At 33.7% G+C, this 22,041-nt stretch overlaps 3 protein-coding genes across 4 annotated transcripts; 2 read left to right on the top strand and 1 right to left on the bottom strand.

Annotated features, from left to right (window-relative positions):
- The first annotated feature begins 1,448 nt into the window (after positions 1-1,448).
- On the top strand, positions 1,449-9,017 carry LOC128224669 (uncharacterized). Of its 2 annotated transcripts, none has more exons than XM_052934629.1 (5): positions 1,449-1,723; positions 3,054-3,226; positions 5,272-5,331; positions 6,579-6,902; positions 7,795-9,017. In XM_052934629.1, exons 1-5 carry the CDS (start codon positions 1,711-1,713, stop codon positions 8,035-8,037), a joined length of 813 nt encoding a protein of 270 aa, XP_052790589.1. In that variant the 5' UTR covers positions 1,449-1,710; the 3' UTR covers positions 8,038-9,017. The 2 variants fall into 2 exon arrangements, with proteins under 2 accessions (XP_052790589.1, XP_052790590.1); XM_052934630.1 differs by lacking the exon at positions 1,449-1,723 and adding an exon at positions 1,737-1,878.
- A 576-nt stretch (positions 9,018-9,593) lies between these two features.
- Positions 9,594-14,482, bottom strand: LOC128222959 (DNA-directed RNA polymerase I subunit RPA12-like). Its single transcript, XM_052932152.1, has 5 exons — positions 14,393-14,482; positions 12,542-12,680; positions 12,203-12,303; positions 11,541-11,650; positions 9,594-10,748 (listed from the first exon to the last, which is right to left on the bottom strand). The coding sequence occupies exons 2-5, from the start codon at positions 12,669-12,671 to the stop codon at positions 10,724-10,726; spliced, it is 366 nt and encodes a 121-aa protein (XP_052788112.1). The 5' UTR covers positions 12,672-12,680; positions 14,393-14,482; the 3' UTR covers positions 9,594-10,723.
- Positions 14,483-14,560: 78 nt separating this feature from the next.
- LOC128222958 (multifunctional methyltransferase subunit TRM112-like protein) lies at positions 14,561-21,766 on the top strand. The gene is made up of 4 exons (XM_052932151.1): positions 14,561-14,797; positions 19,306-19,407; positions 19,665-19,757; positions 20,305-21,766. Exons 1-4 carry the CDS (start codon positions 14,720-14,722, stop codon positions 20,404-20,406), a joined length of 375 nt encoding a protein of 124 aa, XP_052788111.1. The 5' UTR covers positions 14,561-14,719; the 3' UTR covers positions 20,407-21,766.
- The last annotated feature ends 275 nt before the right edge of the window (positions 21,767-22,041 follow it).

The following is a 22,041-nucleotide window of genomic DNA, read 5'->3' as shown; positions in this document are numbered from 1 at the left end:
GCCTCATGTAATGGCTGTTAATTAAAATAGTTCAAAATATGTTCCTGTTGCCAAAGCGTGTTTGCCCTTTTTTTCTTCTCTGAAACCGCAAGCCACTGACTGTTGAAATAAGCAATGAAGCCACATGTTTGTCTAAACTGTCCCTGTACATGTGGCTCCAGGTTTACCATATACTTTTATAGTCTAATGTTAAAAATCTTCTATTAAACTCCATTCCACAGGCTAGCTTCATGGTGTGGCTCTAACCAAACTTGTTCAAATAATGCCCCTGGAGTCAAAACTGACCAGGCCCCTGGGCTGGTATTCATAAAATATCTTATAACCAGGAATATACTTAACTTTGAAATGACTTACTAGTATGTTAGGAAATGACTGATGAATACCAACCCAGGGATCCAATTATATCTCATCTAAAATCACAAGACCAAGACCTTTAATACTAGTATTAGCCTCATGAGTGCTAAGAAACTAACTACAACCATAACTTCCTTATCAACCACTCAGTTAAAAGCATCAAATGATTTCCTTAGCAACCAATTACTTTCTTAACAACCCCTATCTTCTTTAGCATACAACGGCCTCCTTAGTAACCAAGGACATCCTTAGCAACTAATAACTTCCCTATCAACCATTTACTTATTAAGAGACCAATGATTTTCTTAGCAATCAATCACTTCCTCGGCAGCCACTTTCTCATTTATCAACCAATGACCTCTTACATAGCAAATAAAAACTTCTTAAACAACCACTAACTTCTTAAGCAACTGATGACCTCCTTAGCAACCATTGACTAACTTTACAACCATTGACTTTCTGAGCAACCATTTTCTTCCATTGCAGCTACATTCACAGTAACCAACCACTACCTTAGATACAACTGATAATCTACCGACATTTATAGCAAAAATGATTTCCTAAGCAACCAGATAATAATCGAGCATTTTGGGAGAGATTATTAGTCTTATTTGCAAATATTCATACTTAATGTAAGCCTAAGACTAATGTTTATGTAAATTTTAATAACACAATTTACATTTGTTTTAACTTTGAAAATCTCAGCGTCTACAACACTTTCCAAATCAATCATTTTTCACCCACATTTTAACATTGAAGAATGGCTTTCAACGTTGTTGTGTCTGCTGGATCATTAATTTTATAGAACATGAATATCGACCCGGTTGGCTCAATGTTTTACACAGTCAAAAATTTACATACTACCACAACTTTTAAATTTTGACTTAATCGTTTGAACCAAAGGTTATATAAGGTTTTAGGTTCAAGACAATAGTTTTTTATTTGTTTTCGCTTTTAGTCAACAAACCATCGATATAATCAAAGCATTGCCGCATTCAGCACTTTCAGTGCTTTGATTAACACTACCCGATCATTGTTCAGTACTTAAGAAGGTAACGCAGTTGCGGTGTTCTCCGATTTTACTAAATATAGCTACAGAACGCAATTGAAAAAAGGACATAAATATTCCGATCTAACAATACCGAGTTTCGGTGCTATTTTGACTGTACTAAAGATTTCAGTACAAATCTTTTTTTCAGTATTTAGGTATTTATTTGGAGCATATACGTTGATCAACGTCTTGTTTCAAGTGCAAGGTGTACTGTTTAAAAATAAATTATTTAAAAGCAGTCGGATTTAATTATAATTACATGTACAATTAAATTAAATAAGGAAGTAATATACGACAAATGTAAAATGCATACACAAGGTAAGCAAGTGAACTAAATATGAATATGCCTTTCAGTTAAAAATATCAATCTAAAATATAATGTATGTTATAGTTATATCATGGTATATACAAAATGTTGTGTTTTAACAAGCCAGACGATTGGAACCATTTTTGTTCTTAAGATCTTTAATCAGGTAAACTTAGATGGATGCCGTATTATTATTTCTGTAGTGTATGGAATCATTTAAGTTATTTTTCAAATTATACGTTTGTGTTTATTTTGAATGGCACACAGCGCATTCATTTCAAGTGCAGTGGAACTCATTTTGCCTTTCCACTATTCACTTTACATATTCCAAACCTTTACCTTTTCCTGAAGTCGAGCGCCAGCATGAGGGTGTACAATACATTACATACATGTATATTTTATATAGTACAAATCGTGCATAAAACCAATGTTCAATTTAAAAAGAAGTAAGTGAGCCTTAGCAAGAAATGTTTAAAAAGACAGCGCCAATCCTAAATTGTAGGACATCAAGACAAAAAGACACATTAATTGAGTTAACTAGAAATGCAAACGACACATTGCACATATGTTTTCACCCGAACTATGAAAATACATTTCCATCAAGGCTTATGTTATAGTTGTTATTAGTTTAATATTTATCAACTGTATTGTTCTTTACAAGGATTGGCGTCCATTTAACAGAATAATAATAGTAATACGAGTAGGTGTTCGTATATGCGTCACGCAAAAGTGTTTTTGCCGTCCACTTTTTTTTTTTTACTTTTAAAACTTCAATAACTAGCTTTGAATTAAAGTAATAATGTATTAAATGTAATAACAATGAAATAACATTACTGTACGCATTAATTTTCTCAGGATGGCACAGTCATGCAGACGACACACTGAATGAATGTATATGTATTTACCTAAATCATTTATCCCCTATTCAATTTATTTTCCAAAGACGTGTTGATTGAAGTATAATGACAAATTCAAGAATTTATAAAAGACCTTGATTATCTGTGGTATAGAAAATACAACTTAACATCAAAAACTTAAAATAGCTTTTGAAAGTTTAAATTACATAAGGTATATACATAATAGGTATACTTCCTTGGAGTGGTGTTTAAAAAATGTTGCTGCTGATATAAGAATACAATTTGCTAGTATTCTGGATTCGCAGACTTAAACAGGACGCAGCTATAAAACAAAACATGTTTGCACATTCCGGACGGACCCAATAAAAATCGAATCATGACATTTTCGGTCTTTCGATTGGTTCTGCAAACACAACATTCTTACGAATGCCATTATTTTCAATTTAAACGGTCGACCTTTTGAAGAGTATCACTATATTTTCAGCTGCCGGAAGCGCACAACATCAAAGGTCTACTAAACGTACCAAGTTACTAGTTCGTTTTGCAGCATGGAGCACAAGAATACTTACCCTCTTCAGTTTCGTGGTTTTTATCCTGGCCTTAAAGAATATATTCCATCCGTTTTTTGGATACTTGATGTTTGTCACCATCATATGTGTGAGTAACGCTTAAGATCCGATTGAATGCATTCATATCTTAGGTAGTGTTAGTAGAGAAGATTGAGTTAGTCATTTGTAGTATACAATGTTTATTAATATATGTGACCTCCTACCCAAGCCTTTGTAAATCAATACATATTTTTTCATGTTACTTTGGTATCTAATTGGAAGCACACACACGCACGCCCACGCACGCACACACGCACACACGCACGCACGCACACGCACACACGCACACACACGCACACACACACGCACACACACACAATACGGCTGTAGAACTACAAGCTATGTAGATACTGAACTCGAAGATGTAATTTCATTCAATAGACACACAAGTTAAACGGGAAATCCTAATCATATTCTTTATTCACAGTGTAATCAATAACGATACAGTATATCAAAACAATTAGTATATTAACTTCCCTTTTCAATCATACGGGTATAACATGAACTTTAACATCAAGCAAAACAAGTTCTGAATTGTATAATATTCGTGTTATTCACCTAAAACCACATATGTGTTCATATGATGAGAGTAAAATGAAACTGTGAAGCTGTGGGACCTTAACGAGTGTAGGCACTAGTCTAGACTCCGACTTGAAGCTGTTCCTCTTTATGGCCCAAGGAGCATTTAAGTAGTTGCTAGAGACCCACTCGAGTGTATTAAGTTTGTAAGCCGAGCATGACAACCTTATTCAATGTTGTCATATTTTAGTAGTATCTTCTTAGAAATAAAAATCAGTGTCAATGCAGCAAACCAGTAGCATCTGGTACCTTGCGGAACCAATGAAACTGACTCATTATTTTTCATGAGAACAAACTTTTCGTAGCCAAATTGCCCACGGTACAAACCAACGCATAGGGTATTAGTAGATCGGGGGTATTCAACGATGCATAACGGAGCATATCGTAGTTGAATATCGGGGGTATCAGAAGATGCAGTGGAAGAGTACCTTAATGATGGTAGCACTAGTGTATATATGAGTAAACCAAACTCATTGTTACCATATTAAGGGTAGCACAAGTGGATATAAAAGTGAAAATCTGATTGCAACAATTTGATATATATAGGACAGAACATTTATTTGACATATGTTTGCTAAATAATTAATCTTTATAAAAACTAATTTACAAACAAACATGGCATGGCATGCATGTAACATATAATACAAATACAATTTATTTCCTTAAACAGAGAAAGGTTTCTGTCCATGTTGCCTAAAATGCAATAAAAATGGAGCTTCCATTTTTGTTTAATCAAATGTGTTTCTATTCAGGTAGTAGTTGTAAAATTTAGATTGAATTCGCATTAAGAGTGATTAGTGTGAGTCCAGTTGTAAATTACCTCATACATGTCATTTCACCGTCCTTACAATTTGTGTTGTGTATTCCATTACCCTTTTCGTAATATTCAGACCATATAAAAACAACATTATATCTTGGAATAAGTTCAAATATTCAAGTGTATTTAAGGAATGCATTGCCCGGGTTGATGTCATTATCGGGATATAAACGCAATTGGGCTGGTCAAAGTGTGTGTAGTAGTGTAGACTCCACGCATACTTTGACCAGCCCAATTGCGTTCATATCCCCGATAATGACATCAACCCCGCAATGCATTCCTATTCATATTCCATTCCAATGCATCGGTAAATAGAACGACAGGACTGCAACCGGGAACATTTTTTCAAATGACTTTACAATAACGCGGGAAAAGAGCAACCACTTGAAATCACTTTTAAACGTAAATTTGAAAAACTTATTACAACAATACATTTAATATATAATAAGTTAACACTTTCTAAAATGTTGATTTATATTTTACGGGATCTGCTGACACAATACAAACAATAACAAGATCAATAGTTTTCATGTATATCGTTATGCAATGAATTGCGATCCGAACATATCCGAAGATGTTGCGTTCATTGATTGATAAACGCAATTGCCGAAAGGCAGTTTATTTAAGGAATGGAAGTTAAGGTGTAAATATAAGTGTATAAGCAAGCATTAAGGATTTCTTACTTTCCTTTCTTTCAGAGTGTAATAAGCCCCCTAAACTGTTACTGTTGTTGTTATTCGAAGGGTGCAAAGAATACGGTCAGTAATTAACTTATCACTTTGTTGTTTTGTTGCTTTCTTTCTTACTTAACATTAGGTAAATAAGCGACTGTAGTAAACTGTATAATACGTTTTATTTAAAGGTAATTATACACAGTCCATCTATAAGATATAGCTTCTTAAATGTTGTATAACAACGGCTGTTAAAGACACTTGTGTATATGAGGAGCAGAATCTCTCATAAGTTTTTAATACAAGAAATTTATTTGAATTTCGCTTAATCAAATACGTTTGTTAAAAGTCGTCTATGAACTATTTGAAAAGTTCCTGTGTGAACAAATATTCTACAATAACCAAAAGTAGTAGTAGTATGTATTCAGTTATTTTAATAGCGTAGTATACCATAGCATGGTAAATAATAGAACTCCGTTACTGCCTCGCTACGCACATTTGCATCTTATTCTGTCATTTCGTCATTCCATTATATGAATACAACATAATGTTGTGTGCAATTATGATTACGTTATTTATATTGATCATTATTTCTCCAACCCGAGGTTATAAGTATCGTTCATGGCCGAGAGTGTAAGATAGGTTCATCCGAACCTGAGCGTATGGTGTTTGGCGGAAACGAGGTTTACCGAGTTTCCTTAGAACGCCCTGCGCGAGGGTTTGGATGAACCTATCTTACACGAGCGGCTATGGTAGATGGTACCCTTTTGTGCCTAGTGAAAATAATGTGGGTATAGATATGTGATAATTCGTGGCTGCCTTGGATATGCGCGCAGTGATTCAGATTATGTTGCTAGTCAAATCCTTCTTTAAATAGTTATGAGGAGAGTGCAGCATTATTTCTTGAATGGAGCGTGAAAAGTTTTTTATAGTGCCATTTGAAGCGAGACAATTAAATAGGATTCTAAATATTGCCACCAGACAAGGTTTCCATGATGCTACAGACGACGGTCTTCAACAAGGGAGGTAATTGTGTGATGACAATAAAAAAGGAGTTCCATAAGGGTACTTGTTTTATCTTTGCCCGTGGGCAAGCTAAGAATTTCCAGCATGGCCAAAGTGTTGGTATACAGTACAGTACAGTACAGTACAGTACAGTACAGTATAGTGCAGTTTAACACAACATAGGAAAAATAGCATAGTATAAATATAGTATGAATATATAGTTTCTTTCTTTCTTTTTGCTTAATTTTGTAACTCCCATTCCAGCTTGCAAATATTGGAGTGACTTGTGTTAATTAAAGTGAGCAGTGTCGGATGCTATCCCTTTTCAGACAAGCGGACGTTACTGTGTGTATGTGTGGTTGTTCATCTGCAACATGCTCTACCTACTGATGTTTGGGTACAGTTGGTTCTTCATGACGTTGGCAAGAAAAGCCTTCTCCAATAATAGCGACCCCAGCAACTTCGAAGCAGCTTCGATCATAATAATGATCATCACGATATTCCTTTCGATTTTGAACCTTTACACGTTTTGCATTTCTTACAAGTACGGCTGTTGCTTCATGGATATGGTGGATAGGAACCATTCTCAGCAAAATGTTGAGGCGGCAGTCGTGATGAATCAACAGATATCTACGAGTGGTGGGCAAGCTAACGTAAGCTCGTTTTATTTCAAGCATTTCTTAGGCTAACAAAATGCAGGTCAAGGCAGCGTTGTATCGAAATTCAATGCAAAGACTTTAAGTATCTTCCATGGCCGAGGGTGTAAGATAGGTTCATTCCGACCCGAGCGTAGGGGGTGAGTTTCCGCAAAACACCCTGTGCGAGGGTCGGGATGAACCTATCTTACACGAGCGGTTATGGTAGATGCTTTTTCTCCCACCTCAGTTAAACAAAATTAAGTAAAAATGTATTTTTTTGCTGAAACTCTTTTGTGCTTAGTGATTCAGAGTATGTAAATTGTCTGATCGGTCTTTAAATAGTTCAAGAAGAGTGAAGCATTATTTCTTGAAAGGTGCGTGAAAACTGTTTTCTGGTGACATTTGAACAAGAAATAATTAACTAGCGTTCTAAATATTACCACAAAACAAGGTTTCCATGATGCGCTTCAAACAGACGCAACAGACGACAGTCTTCAACAAGGGAGGTAATTACAATGTGGTGACCATTAAAAGAAGTTCCATACGGGCATTTTATCTTCGCCCGTGGCCCATGGTTAAATTAATGGATCTATTTATCTGAGGTGGGAGAAATTGTATTATGACAACTCGAGACACTGATATACATTGTTCAATTGAACACATTCTTTGAATGATTCTTTTGCGATTCCAATGGCATAATATTTCCTTTCACTTTGATATCGAATCGATGCGAAAAGCGGGGGTTCCTGGATTTGGCCCATGAATGAAATAACTAGACTGTGTGTGGCTTAATGTCTTGATGGGTGCTTTGGGTAGCTCCTCCATTCTTGGCATTTATTCCCAGAAAAATGTCGCAAAGTTTACGATTGTTTTCTAAATGAAAGTTATTTCTATTACGTTCTTTCAGGATTCGCAATTCACAAATGTTCCAATGGATGCTCAGCACACTGCTTCAAGTGGTGGGATACGGTACTCACAATGCCAGTCGTATCTGGCCGGGCATGATTACATGGCTGCACCTCACCAGCAATGTATTGGTGTTACAGCTGACTCGGAGGGGCCGTCCTTTCAACCAACAATGACGATGACAAGCGGACAGTTTGTTAGCCCTCCGCCTTACACGTTATATGATCCAAATGTGATATCATGATCTAAAGAAAGCTCGTTTTGCAAAAAATGCGATAAACATGATGTATAATTGTACTTCATTTTTGTTCATTTTTGTTCATTTTAGATCATTTGCTTAAAAGAACAGTATGTTGACATGAATACTCAGTGAGTGAATAATGCAAGTGTGTTGATAATGCACAGTGTTAGCGATTTATAGATAATACAGTAGGTGCTTAGCAAATCATTTCCATGCCTTCTCAAATAAATGGCTCCTTTTTCGGAATATTTTTTTTAGTTCCGGCGAACGTGAAACTAAGTCAACGAATTATAAAAGAAAAGGTCAATATATTTTGGGAAATCTGTAGAAATGTAAAATACGTCATGATTCGATAAAGGCTGTTATTGTGAAAACAGGTAATGATTTCAGAGTCCATCAAACAAGATTCTAATCCGGATGTTTAGCATTGTTTTGTTTAAATATGTATGTTTTTTTGTGTACTCTTAATCCGGATGTTTAGCATTGTTTAAATATATATTTGTATACTCTTTTTCTAATGTACACATATCTTAAAGTACCTATTTTTAAAAGGTGTTTGAACTTCTTTTTGTTCATGTATATTATGTCAAGCACGTTTTTTTATATTATTTAAAGCACCATCAAAACCTGAGAGTCCTATTTCATCGCGCAAACTATGTTATGTTGCTGACATTTGCAAAGACATGTGTGTAATGTGCTATACGTCACGCTTTCGTTTCCAATGAACAACTTAAAATGATTTTTTGTCGAATATTCAAACTTAGTCGGTATACGACCCCCACTGATTTTATGGTAAACAGGCCAAAGGTCACCATTACTAGAAATATTACGTTATATCGTTTCTTATCAATTACTTTTAATGCCATTTTGTATATTCTTTAAACTTGGTATGCGAATTGCATTGTCAGGTAGGTGACCCGTATTTATATTTATCTGTATACGAGGTTAGAAATCAATACCTCAATGAGTTTTCCAAATTATGTTCCGAGCAAAAAATAAGAATGACAGTTAACAAAAAACTAAAAAAAGCCAGTGTTGTGGTTTTATTGCACTGCATTTCTCCTCAGTGAGATCTTTCAGTTTGAAGTCAATATCTCAGACTTTTTGAGTTATGCTACAGAAAAATAAGTATTAAAATTAACATAGGCCAATAACTAAAAATAAAATGCACCCAGAGTTATGGTTCCTTTGCACTGCACTTTTACTCAATGAGATTTTTTTTTATAAAATTTAAATCAATTCCTCAAAATTGTGCATGTTATATTCCGGACAAAATTGCACAGACACACTCATACACACACATGACTACCATTACTATATCCCCTTCGCCTTTCCGCGCAGAATGAAAAATCCAACATTCGAATTCTCGACACAACAAGAGCTGTTTACCCACACTGCATTAATGACTAACCAAATGACATCCATGAAAGGGAGTTAAATCCAATGAACGTTGAATACAACAAAAGAAACTAACATGCGACCATTTGCACAAATAGTTACATCTCATTGAATCAAACTTTCTTTGAAAGAAGTGAAAACTAGGGAGTAAATGATCCTTCCTGTCAAGCAGGCAATGTATTCCTGCACATAAACATATAACATTGTATGTAACAAGTTGAGCTACACATATAGCTCAACATATTGGAGGTGACAGATGATTGCATTAAAAAAAGTTTTATGAAACATAAAACAACTCTTTTTTCGGAAGAATTTCAAAACAGTCCAGCAAAAGTTCTTTGCATTTAAATAGTGATGTTTATGTTCTGTATGTCGCTTGAACATATTTTTAAACACAATTTTCCATTCCGAAATCATATTTTGCTAGTATGTATTTATTTCTTGTTTGGTAAATATAAACACATACACGGGTCATAATAGAGTAAGTACCTTTGGACCTCTAATTTGGACCCCAAAAGGGTTAATTTGCTTCTTTAGGGGGCCGGTAGCGATGCAAAAGTGGGTGGGGAAGGTCAAAAACTAAAACGTTTTAAAAATACATGTTTTAATAAGTTTTGAGGAACAATCTTTTTTGGGGGTGAAACATTTATTCTTGGCCACATGTTTTGGGTAGGCCTGGAGTTCAACAAATTTTACCAAAAAATATTTTAACAGATTTTGGATCAAAAAGCATTCACATGATTATGGAAAAGTCTGTCAACATTTGTACTTTTATGTCAAAATGCCCCAGACTACTTATTCAACAATGTCTTGAGAGATCTTAATGATGGCTTGTCAAATAAGAAGGTTATTCAGAAAAATAATGAATTTTCGCGGATGAAATTCATTTCCGGGTTACAAAAATGCATAGATCTTTTTTAAAATAGCTGCAATCAACACAAAGCCAAAAGACATTGATTGGGCAGTTCCGATCAATTTGACTCACAGACATATTCTTTTTGTATTAAGACATTTCTAGGAAAACGTAAATGCTTTTTGATTGGAAATATGATAAAATATTCTTTTGAAAAAAATGCTCAACTCCTAATTACAGCTTTTCATGTTGCATCGGATATATGAGACATGCCTGTTAAATATTGAACCTCAAAACTAAATAGAAGTTGAATATTTAAAACATTTAAAATTTCATTGGCTTTATTTTTTACATGTATATTAAAATGTAATTCATTAGGTAGGATAAACTTCTAGAAGTCCCAGCAAATCAAAAATATAGAATGGCATCATGTGGATATCAAGAATACTCGATTTCTTGAAACCTGAAAAAGACAGAAGAAGTATAATGATTACTTTTCTTTGCATTTCAAATGGCACTGTTCCATTAAAAAATGTTTATTTCGGCATTTCGCAATATATCTTATTTTATTAGAAGCATTATGATATTATTTTTTAATCAACTAATTCTCTGCATTTCCCTAAAAAACATATACCATTGTTTATCACTTAAATTTTCTAATAGAAGCTCCAGAAAGTTTCATTTATTTGTTTCGACTGTGATTTCAACTCTTTTTCAATGTAACTTGTGTAATAGTCAAACAACCACATTTTACTTAGTAACAAAGTTGTTAAAATATGACTTCACTTCTAAAACACTCAAACTCACATTCCATGAATGTTTTGTAATACCAACCAGAGCATTGCAACACCGATACCAAGTCTGTCCATTATTGTCGGTGATGATAAATCAGAGAGCCTGACTCAACAAACATTTTAACCAGAATAATAGGAAATTCTTCACAACTGTATCAGAATGTGCAATAATATAAACATGAGTACTAATTTCATGTTAATATCTTAATAAACATTTTCCATCTGAAGGCTAAAATTGGAGATTTTGTAGAACACAAATGATGATGAAGGCTATAATAACACATCTACTTTTTATTCTTCACCTCCCACGGCATCAAAGTATAACAATGGGTTGCAGCTACCGGTAGTTGTATAAAGCTGTTTTTATTTTTGTTTTGGTCAATGTTATTCAAAAGTTAATACAAATTAGTCAAAAGGAAGCCATTGACAAACTTATCAAAGTTTTAAACAGTTGATTATACCGGCATTCTGGGCATGTAAAGAACACAGTCTGCCCTTCATCAGCGGAGCGAGTCTGCCTTGTGGTGTAGATCATCCCATCATGCTCACACTTACTGCATTTCCGGTCAGCCTGGGTAAACAGAAAAGTGAGTGCTACAGATTTGACACAGTCCTGTATGGCTTGTGTAAAAAAAAGCATTTTGTATTGCTGTAAATCAGTGTATTGGTTGAAAATGGAAACAAAGCCAGAATTTACATTTTAAAGTATAAATACAACAGTCTCAATTTAAATCAATGACATAAATGATAACTCTATCACTGCTAATGACCCCATGTTTTGTAATGTTGGTCCAATAAGATAACAGGTATTTGACTAGCACAGGAAAAATAAGCTGTTAATGTTTACAATAATGAAAAACCACTATAGCTTGTGCTCACACAATATTATTTAAGTTTTATTCAGAGATAATCAGTTCTCGAGATAAAATGTATTATCTTAAAAAAAACATATAAAATATACAGTAAATTATTCAACAAGATGGGCTGACATTTAGATGGGTGAGCACACAATTGATTATACAAATTATACTGCCGATAAGCTCAACCATCATAAAATTTTCATTAGGGTAGTTCGAGAAAAATAACAAAATTGTTTTATTGTTTTGCATCCATGCATCAATACCATTGGGCCTTTCAGTTGTGAGTCTGCCTCCTCCTCCTTCCCTAACATGGTTTCTGGTCTGTTAAACTCAGCCTTGGTCCGTACCTCTATTCCATCAAAATCTGAAATAGAGATGAAATGAAACTTGATTGGAGCTTAACTGGTTTTATTCTTTAACACATCTAGAGTTAATGATTTGAAATTAATAATGTGGGCTTCAACAAATTAATGCACAGATTCCCTTTTGAGAAATGGTGACCATAAAGTTATAACAATATTTAGAATTAATGTACATGACCCTAAAAATATGTCTTGAGAAGAATATTCAAAATATGTTAGTGAATATGAAACCAGTTCTACCTTTCACATCAATCTTGAAGCTACAGAGAGCACACATGACCACATCCTCCACTTCTGGCAATGGCAGCACGGTTCCACATCGTGGGCAGAAGTCAAGTTCGGAACTGAACACCTCTTTTCTCCCCGACATGGTGGCACACTGAGATAAACGTACATGTATATATGGAGGGCATAAAATGCATTGTAAGTTTAACAAGCAAGTTCAACGACTTGATCAATCATTGTCGAAGAACCAAACTTTTCAAAACAATTTATCATAGGCAGAAATCCACAGATTAATTTTTAACCAGAAAAAAAGTTAAATTGAAAAACCAATTCAATATTGAAATATAAGTCAATGCAATAGTGAAGACATCACATGACATTGTTCAGTATTAGTTCTATTTGAGTTATTAAAGGGCAATAACTCTTTGTTACTAACCCATACAAGACTTATCTTGAGAGTGTAGCACCATATTTAATAGTTATACACACATCATAAACATGCACAAGACCACACTCTCGCGCAACATTGTGCCAACAAGAGTGACTTAGTATAAGCTATCAGAGCTTTCTTCACAATCGTTGTAAAATATATAACGTTTCAACTAAAAGGAAGACTTAAAACAATGATAACTTTCGTTTTACTACATCATTTTAAATGAAACAAAGCACAGTCTATGCCGATTAAAGCCTTCGTTTTGTTACTGGAGTTTGTTAAGTTGATTAGTTTCATCAAACACTTCAACAAACCTGTTTCCAAAATAAGGTTTTGACAGTGCTCCATCAGACGGCCGTATTGTGAAAAGGTTTGTCAAAATGTTTTAGGAAACTAAACTCTCAATCAAACTCTAGTAAAAGACTGAAGGAATGGCTCTGTAAGCGGTGTAGATTGCGCTATGTTTCATTTAAAATGGTGAAGAAATAGTGAAGTTATCTTTGTTTAAAGTTTTAATTTGAAGCAAAATGTTGCCTTCCGACATAGCATTTATGACACAATTTACCACGTGGTATACACACACTGATTTATATCTGCAAAAAAGTTGCATATATAGTAATTGATGGACAAAATTTAACTTTTTTCATAAATACCGGGTAAAATCACCATCCTGCGGACATTAACTGGTGGTAAAATCCCTGCCAAATGCCCCTGCACCCAAGGATACCTAGGTAAGGCCCATCCCCGCTACATTTTGCGTGAAAACAAAACTACCACATTCACTTGGCACTACGGGGCCTCTACATGTCTAGGACAGGAATTTGACTCAGTGTTTGGTCAAAAATGATATATTAAATCATTATATGACCAAAAACTGACAAAAAACAACAATTTCGGACAAAGACCTGGTCATTTATACTATCTCTATTGATAGTATAAGTGACCTGCAGTGCGTTCAGTAAGGCGAGCGTTTACAAAACGCTCGCAAATGTTTTGTTTTGTATCCCTGTTGCAACGCAGCGCATACACATTAAGCGGGAAACCAAACAGCAAACGTTCGCCGCAAACATCTTTACTGAACGCGTTGCAGGTTTTAGTCCGAAATTGTTGTTTTTTGTCAGTTTTTGGTCATATAATAACTTTATATTACATTTCTGACCAAACACTGAGTCAAATTCCTGTGATGTCTAGGAGTTGGAGAAGCTACTACTATCAATTCATCATTTTGATATTGCATTATCTCTAATAAATCTGTGGATAGAATGATGAACAATGACTTCATGTAAACAAGTAATATTTATCCTAAAGGCTAAATATTACAACAAATAAACCAATAAATCATATAATTATGTTCATGTGGGATGGGAGTGTCGTTATAACACTATTGTTTTATTGTCCACCAAATATAATAAAATACATAAATCTCTAATTACCAATAGACTACAAAATGAAACGATACTGTCTATAAATTTCTAAAACTTGTTTCATGCCGAATGGGCGCAGACATATTGGCTGCTATACAAAAGTGGAATCATCTAAACGACATTGTTTAACTTGCGAATCAGAAACAAGATCAATTATGATTTAGTATCTCATCAAAAGGAGGCGGGATAAAAATATTTATATAATTTTTATACTCTAGAGAATGAAGCCTACAATCAAACAAATACCCTTATAATATTTTGACTTTTTCGTTCATTTATGTGCTGTAAATTTGATCAGTTGTCAAAGGATCAACATCGGTTCAGCGATCTACCAAGATGAAGCTTTTAACACACAATATGCTAACCTCAAACATAATCAAGGGAGTCTCAAAAGGATTTCCTTTAAAAATCGTCGTAAGTAAATATACAGAATGAAGATTTTCAGATTTCCTTCGCATTTGTAATATAATTTCGCGATACACATGTTTATACCACAGGCGACATTTGCGTTGATATGACCCACCCTATGTCCACACCCCCCTCTTAAAGAAATCTTCTTTATTTTCAACACCAAAACTATTTGGAACATGATCATATATCATAAAACCCTGAATATGAATAAAATAATTCCAAGATTTTTTTTCAAAAAAATATCCACTACCGTAATTTACCTAAGAGTTTGGACACCTTAAATTAATTATTTTTTTCGCTGTCCGAATTCATAGGAAATTACCATTTTTACATATTATTTACATGTTTGTTTAACCTGCCTTTTTTCTTCATGTTTGCATTTTACCACTTATTAATTTATTCGTAGCAATCAATAGTCATAAACTTATTTATTACGCCTATAAGTGTAATTCCTTCATCAAGTTAATAAAAACACCATTTAATACATGCATTGAACTAAATAAACACATTCTATCGGCTTCAGATCAAAGAGTCACACTGTGTGACGTCACATAATAGTGTTTTAGCTAAAGCGGAATGGAAGGGCGGCCCGCCCTGCCCTTTTTTTACCCCGCCCCGTTGCCCCTTTTTACACGCCCTGTCATATTTTTCTCGCCCTCTTGCGCTCTTCTGGCCATTCAGATCGTTGTTTTAATATCGTTGTCATCATAGACCAGAGATCGCAAAAAATCTGACTTTTCGAATTTTGGGGCATAAAAAAATTGCGGTCGGCGGTAAAAAATTACGGTCGGTCGGGTTACAGGAAACAGACATATTTTTTTTTTAGGCCTTATCACAAAGTTACGCCCTAAAAATATTTCATTGGTCAATGTCGCCGTTTCCTAATCTGTCACAGATCAGTGCGTGCTAAGGCACACGACCGTCATCACCGCGGGTCGGATTAACAGTAATTCACGCTTATAATCAGAGTGCTAATTGCTGTTCATTATGACACATTATTCCTTGTCTGAGACATCGAAGTTGTACCTCTAAATGTCGATCTTTGATGCCGATGTTGTTACAGTTTTAATTAATTTAGCCATTAATAATCGGTAATCTCCTAATCACATAATTGGGTTGTCTATCATCCAATTATCGCAAACGTCCCATGTTAACCAATCAGAGAAGACAATGGTCAAATTATTAAAAGTTTGTTAAATTGCGATAGAAAAAGCGAATAATTGATGAATAATGTTGTCAAGCATTAGTAAACAATTGATACTTGCAGTGTAAAAACAAGGCACACTTTTTAGAACACTGTTTCGTTTGAAGCAGACGGTCATTGAAAAACAGACGGTGGCGCTAAGAAAATCAAATACTCAAAACTTCATGACCAATATTTGATAGTTTTTGTGTTGAATGTTCATAATGAAAATTTGTTTTGTAATCTCAAAACTTTTTTATTTGCTTTATATAGCGTTGACAGTATTTTCCTCATTTGTACGATGTTTAAAAGTAGAAGATTCGGCGAGTCACCGCCATTTTGTCATAACATTTTTCGGAGTTTATTTCTCGATTTTCTAGTTCTATTATTAAGTGTAAGTGAGTTTTTCATCAAGGATAGAGATTTTAAATGTCATTTTGTTTTAAAATGTCAGCATATTGAAATTTATTTAACCATAGACAAGTAAACAACAGCAAAGCTGAATGTGACATTCGTACCCTATCCTGATCGTACCAAAACAAGATTCGCCCCCTGCACTTAAATGTTTTTAACAGCTCATATATAAGGCCATTCTGATTGTTTCAAATGGTATTTTTTTTATAAATGTCTTTGTTTTTATTTTAGACGCTTTTTGGAGGTAAACTTTACATTGCAAAAGTACACTTTTGATAGGCCAAAAAAAGAACACTTTTTTAACATTCCATCTAGTAAAAGCAATCAAAGTAAATGTGAATTTAAAGTTTTGTGGCATGGCACAATATTTATCTCAGGTTTTACGATAAGTATCTCTTCTCCTTAAAGTCTCCCCACTTCTCCCTAAAATTGAGTGGTGGGAGAAGTGACTTCTCCCCAAAAAATCAGCCTTGTGACTGTGAGAGCCTTGGACAGGTGACAACAACCGGAGATGTTAAAGAAAGTGTCTGAAGTGAAAATGAACAAGAAAGAAGAATTAAGAGTATTCTGTAGGGATATTTCTACAATGTGTGCATGAACATGCATGTACTTTATAAGGTACATGGTCGTTCTACAACAATACAAAGCTAATATTGTGCGCATTGTTTTCCCATTTAAGAAAGCACCATGCCCCTATTTTGGCCCACCCTGTCCTTTTTTGGCCCACCCTGCCCTTTTTAATTCCTGGCTAAAACACTACATAATTTACAGTTATACCCACGAGGATCTCGTGGAGAGCATGGACATTGATATGCACTTATGCAGTAAAAATGTATAACTGTACGATTATTGCTTCATACAGTCTATAAGTGTGGTACAAGTTTGAAAGTTTATTGGCAGATCGTTTTACAAACATGTCATGTCTATGTTTTCTTAATCCCTTGATTGCCCTTGTTGTTTCTTTAATCCTCCAATAAATATATCACACTTCCTTTTTCTGCAGGCAATAAATCTTTTAGGATGGGTAGTAACTAATTAACTTGTCACAGTGGTGTATACATACGGTTAGGTAATCTAGCCAGGCATTGTAAAGATAAAAATCAATAATCTTCGTCTGTAAAAATTGGTAACTGTGAAGGTTATGATTGATGTCCTTTGGGTGTCCGAAAATTAGGTACGCAAAATAAATTATTTTGGAAAATAATTTTGGGTGTCCGAATATTTAGAGTGTCCGAACTCTTAGGTGAATTACGGTAATTAATATTCTAATTAAAAGTTGACATGTTAGGAGCTGGTGCTGGTGTTTTCGTATAGCCACAATAATGCACGTTTAGAGAATTTATTTTAACATTTGGATATTCATTTTGTTCCCTAAACGCCACAAGTCGATTGACCCATACCAATGTAAAATAAATTCTTCAATTGTAACTCCACAATACTTAACAATTCACTGTCAAATAAAAAACACCAAAGTTACACATAACTTATTTTTAGTCAATATCTTTCTCTTATAACACATTTCATGAAACACTAATTCAGATCGACTTCTGTCAACAAAGCATCGCTATTTTAGCCCTATCTTGCAGGTGCCCGTTATCTTTCCACTCAATATAATTAGCGCTGGGATCTGTCATTCTTGGCTAGGAAATTAACAAGTGGTATATGGACTCACATAGTCGCCAAATAAAAAATCGTCAAAGACTCGAAAGTGGCAGCCACTTTCGAGTCTTTGACGATTTTTTATGCGCCTGTTTATATGGACTAGTTTTCGTAAAGCTTGTTAACTAACTTATTTTTTAACCAATTGTTTCCTAACAACTTGCATTCAACGAGAACGATTAATGTAAAGTTGTTAGAACTTATTCCACAATCGTTATGAAACAGATGGCTCCCAAATAGATCAGTATTATCTAAATTGCTTATTTAATCAAGGAAAATTAATTTTTGTGTTTGATATGGGTTTTTTTCTGAAAAAGAACATTTGCTGACAGTAATTTATATATTGCCAAAAACATGTGTGCCAAGGATACATTTTCCTTTAAATTCAAGGCCGTGATTTTATTGGATTTTTGCCACTGTCTTTCAAATTGGGATTAATTTCTGACTTTTGGAAAATACAGACTCATGCCAAAATAGCTGATATAATAGCAAATTTGACTTTTTTATGCATACAGTCACATGATACACTGTACTGTATGAGAGATGGCCTTGTAAAGATCTTGTTTTTTATTCAAGAAACTGTGACTTACAAAAATTTGGGGAAATAGACACTTTTCATTAAGAGAACAATGTTAAGTGCACCACTGCAAAATGTGCAAGGAAAAGTGTGCATTATGTTTTGATTATTTTATTTTATATGTAACTAGTTAAAAATCATGTATTTTTACAATTACGGTATTATTTTTTGATGTTATTACTTTTAATATAATATTATACTAAATAATGGTAAACTAGTTAACATTATAAATAGGATTCGCAAACAAATGCCTTAAATGAATCTATCGGTTCTTCATTTTTAATGAATATATTATTTTTCATGTAGTGAGTGTAAAATATTCTTAATTAAACAGTCAATTTCAATTTTAAAAATTATGTTCCAAATTCTCCCACAATTTTAATAGAGCCAGTTTTCCAATTGGAAAAGCTTGAAAAAGCCATTTTCCAATGGGAAGGCCATTTTCCAATGGGACTCCCATTGGAAAAGTTGACTTTAAATGCCAAAAAAACATATTTCTAAATTAAATTTCAGGAAACAAAAAATATCTCTTATTAGTATTACCTAACGCATTTTAAAAATACAAAAATAAAAAACATTGGGTGAAAAATAAAAAAAATAAGTTTGCAAAAATTCCGGATTTGCAAACTTAATCCGGATGCTGTTTATTATAAAAATCATCTTGCTTGTTATTTGTAGGCATCAAAGGTGGAAGAGAAGGAGGTTGACTTTGTTCCAGAGTTCACAGCCAGAATGATTCCTAAAATTGATTGGCCAGCATTAAGACAAGCAGCTGCAGATGTATGTTATATTAGGCTAGTTACATACATCTAATCATGTAAAGTAGTTTAAATTAATTGATAGATGGCTTACAGTAACACTATTTAACTTTTTAAATGAAAGTGTCTTATATAAGTGTATACGGTAGAAATATATATATATTTTCAATAAAAAAACATTGTTTAATTAATGGAGAGTAATGATAAAGGAGATAAAAAAAATAGGCAAAAAAATTGAAATAGTTACAACATTATTGAAGAAAAGCTTTTCAATTTTAGCTTGGAAAGCCAGACAACCTACCAGAGAATGTAGTGGAAAAATATGAGGAAAACGAAGAGTTCTTGAAGAAAACCCACCATGTACTAATGGAGGTAATTTAGAATAATTGTAATTTTACTTATAGGTTACCTAACTAATAAATGATAATGTGGGTACTAATCATTCCTCTGTGAACTCCAGTTATCCCCGGACCATGAGACCACACAATTGTGTTATGTAATGTCAACAAGAGTGATAAATATAATGTTGTAGTAGCTTGCTTCACAGTCGTTGTAAAGGAAATAAGTTAAAATTAAATAAATGAACACAAATGGAAATTACGAGAATTATTTTAAAGTAGAAGATTGTAACTGTTTGTTGTTGTTTTTTTTGGGTTTTAAGATTATATTTTCATCAGTCAAGGTTCAAGGATTTGGTCATTTTGGAAGAAGAAAAAAAATGTTTATACTGATAAGCCAGTATGAGTAGAAGAGATATATGTTATTTGTTAATTATTCATACACGTATACGGTTAATATTTACCAAAATAGGAAAACTTATGATGTGTATATATGTTTGAAGTAACCAAGATGCAGGTTGAATAGTTCACTACAAGATAAACCATAAACATGATCTTTTACTTTGATCAACTATTTTCAGTTGGAGGTTTTGGAAGGTGAGCTTGTTTGTCCAGAGACGGGGAGGAAGTTCCCTGTATCCAACGGCATCCCGAATATGCTGTTACGGGAGGACGAAGTGTGACATGGTTGTTTTGACTGTGTCTTGATAAAGGGATTGGTTTCACCTTGCTAGGGAGCTGTGCTCTTCTTTCTTATGTGGTGATGTACAATGATAAACAGACACTCTGCTGGAATTAGCAGTTAGGATTGACATAGACAAAGTTAAAAAAAGATCTTGAAAAAAAAAAAAGCCTCAGTGAACTTGTTCTAACCACATGTGGTTGAAATTAGCTTAAACCCAAAAGCTCATTCAACACTAGTGTTGCTAATCTGGTGCATTCAGGATTGGAATTTTAAATGTGCCAAACATAAACAGAAGAATTATTATTTTTAGTATTGAAAGAGTTTTATGCTTTTCTGTGTTAAAGAAGCAAACAATTAAAATAAGTTACTTAGTGTTCAACATCTATTGGCAGTGTCATTGTTACGTTGCAGTTATTGCAGGTACATTTACACAATTTGAGTCAGATAGCAAAACAAATGAATCCGATATTTGTTCACGCTGCTGCACATGTTTGTATTTTTTTGGAACTTTTGGACAAAATGTTTGTTCTTTTGAAGAATTCATTGATATACACAGGTGTATTCTTTTTAAGAACCTGACTTACTGTTATAACTATTGTTGGACCTGATTTTAATGATTTTGAAAAGATTGTTATGATGAATACTATTAAAAGGTTTATTAGTTGTGTTCAACATGTGCATATACTTATGTTAATTTCATTACAGTTTTATTTCATGCTTTTTAGTGTTCTCATATACTTATGTTAATTTCATTACAGTTTTATTTCATGCTTTTTAGTGTTCTGTTTAAAACTATTAAATGGTGGTTTATAACATGATAAAATCACTGTTACTGTGAAATTATCAAAATATAAGTTCCTGGTTTCTGAACTTTAGCCTGTTTTACTGTGAAAAATGAATGTAAACACACAGTCCTGGGAACAATACCCAGTATCATAATTTTGGTTATGACATCTTCAGTGTAAAATTTGTTGCTTTTTTTTCAAATATGTGTCAATTAAACATTTATCTAAATGATGAACAAGCATGAAATAAAAAGGTATAATTGCTCATTTAGTTTCTGTGTATGGTTGAAATATATTTTACCTTGTAAACAGAACTAAACATTTGGTGCCCACACACTGAAAGTCTTATTAGAATTGGGATAAAAATTACCCTCATTCATTTCACACATTAACAGTTTCATCTACTTGTATTTGTATATTATACAATAAAAGATGGTTAAACATGCATATATGTTATCAACAAACAAATAAAAGTATTAATTCAAATGAATGAACTTTCTTTAATTCTTATGAAATTTCTTTATATGTCGTTGTGCAAAAAATCAATACCATTACTCTGGTTGAAATTAAAACAAGCCCAAAAGCCTGCATTAGTAAAAAGCGCCCAAGGTTTTGCTCAATTCTGGATTTATATAGCAGTAGGGGTTTAGTTTGGTGTTGAAAAGGGACAGATATTGCACATTGTGTTCGACTGTGAAGAACTACCATATATACAGTTGTACTGCTCTATAAATTTGGAAAAAAATGGTTAGAAAGGATTGAAAAGGTTTCAATTGCCAGATGTATTAAGTTAATATGTTTTTCTAATGACATAAGCTTTTAAACAAAACGAAAGAAAATATATGATT

This window comes from Mya arenaria, chromosome 17 (genome assembly GCF_026914265.1).
Source record: "Mya arenaria isolate MELC-2E11 chromosome 17, ASM2691426v1".
NCBI classification, from domain to species: domain Eukaryota; kingdom Metazoa; phylum Mollusca; class Bivalvia; order Myida; family Myidae; genus Mya; species Mya arenaria.
This window is presented reverse-complemented; position numbering and strand designations above follow the sequence as displayed.

What these genes read in the sequence shown, in the direction of transcription:
- LOC128224669 (XM_052934629.1), top strand. An exon ending in TGTTTGTCACCATCATATGT is followed by an intron (nt 3,227 to 5,271) that starts GTGAGTAACGCT and finishes CCTTTCTTTCAG; the next exon opens with AGTGTAATAAGCCCCCTAAA. An exon ending in CGAGTGGTGGGCAAGCTAAC is followed by an intron (nt 6,903 to 7,794) that starts GTAAGCTCGTTT and finishes ACGTTCTTTCAG; the next exon opens with GATTCGCAATTCACAAATGT.
- LOC128222959 (XM_052932152.1), bottom strand. Translation starts at nt 12,671, where the DNA reads ATGTCGGGGAGAAAAGAGGTGTTCAGTTCCGAACTTGACTTCTGCCCA. An exon ending in CTTCAAGATTGATGTGAAAG is followed by an intron (nt 12,304 to 12,541) that starts GTAGAACTGGTT and finishes TCTCTATTTCAG; the next exon opens with ATTTTGATGGAATAGAGGTA. An exon ending in TTTACATGCCCAGAATGCCG is followed by an intron (nt 10,749 to 11,540) that starts GTATAATCAACT and finishes TGTCTTTTTCAG; the next exon opens with GTTTCAAGAAATCGAGTATT.
- LOC128222958 (XM_052932151.1), top strand. Translation starts at nt 14,720, where the DNA reads ATGAAGCTTTTAACACACAATATGCTAACCTCAAACATAATCAAGGGA. An exon ending in GATTTCCTTTAAAAATCGTC is followed by an intron (nt 14,798 to 19,305) that starts GTAAGTAAATAT and finishes TGTTATTTGTAG; the next exon opens with GCATCAAAGGTGGAAGAGAA. An exon ending in TAAGACAAGCAGCTGCAGAT is followed by an intron (nt 19,408 to 19,664) that starts GTATGTTATATT and finishes TTTCAATTTTAG; the next exon opens with CTTGGAAAGCCAGACAACCT.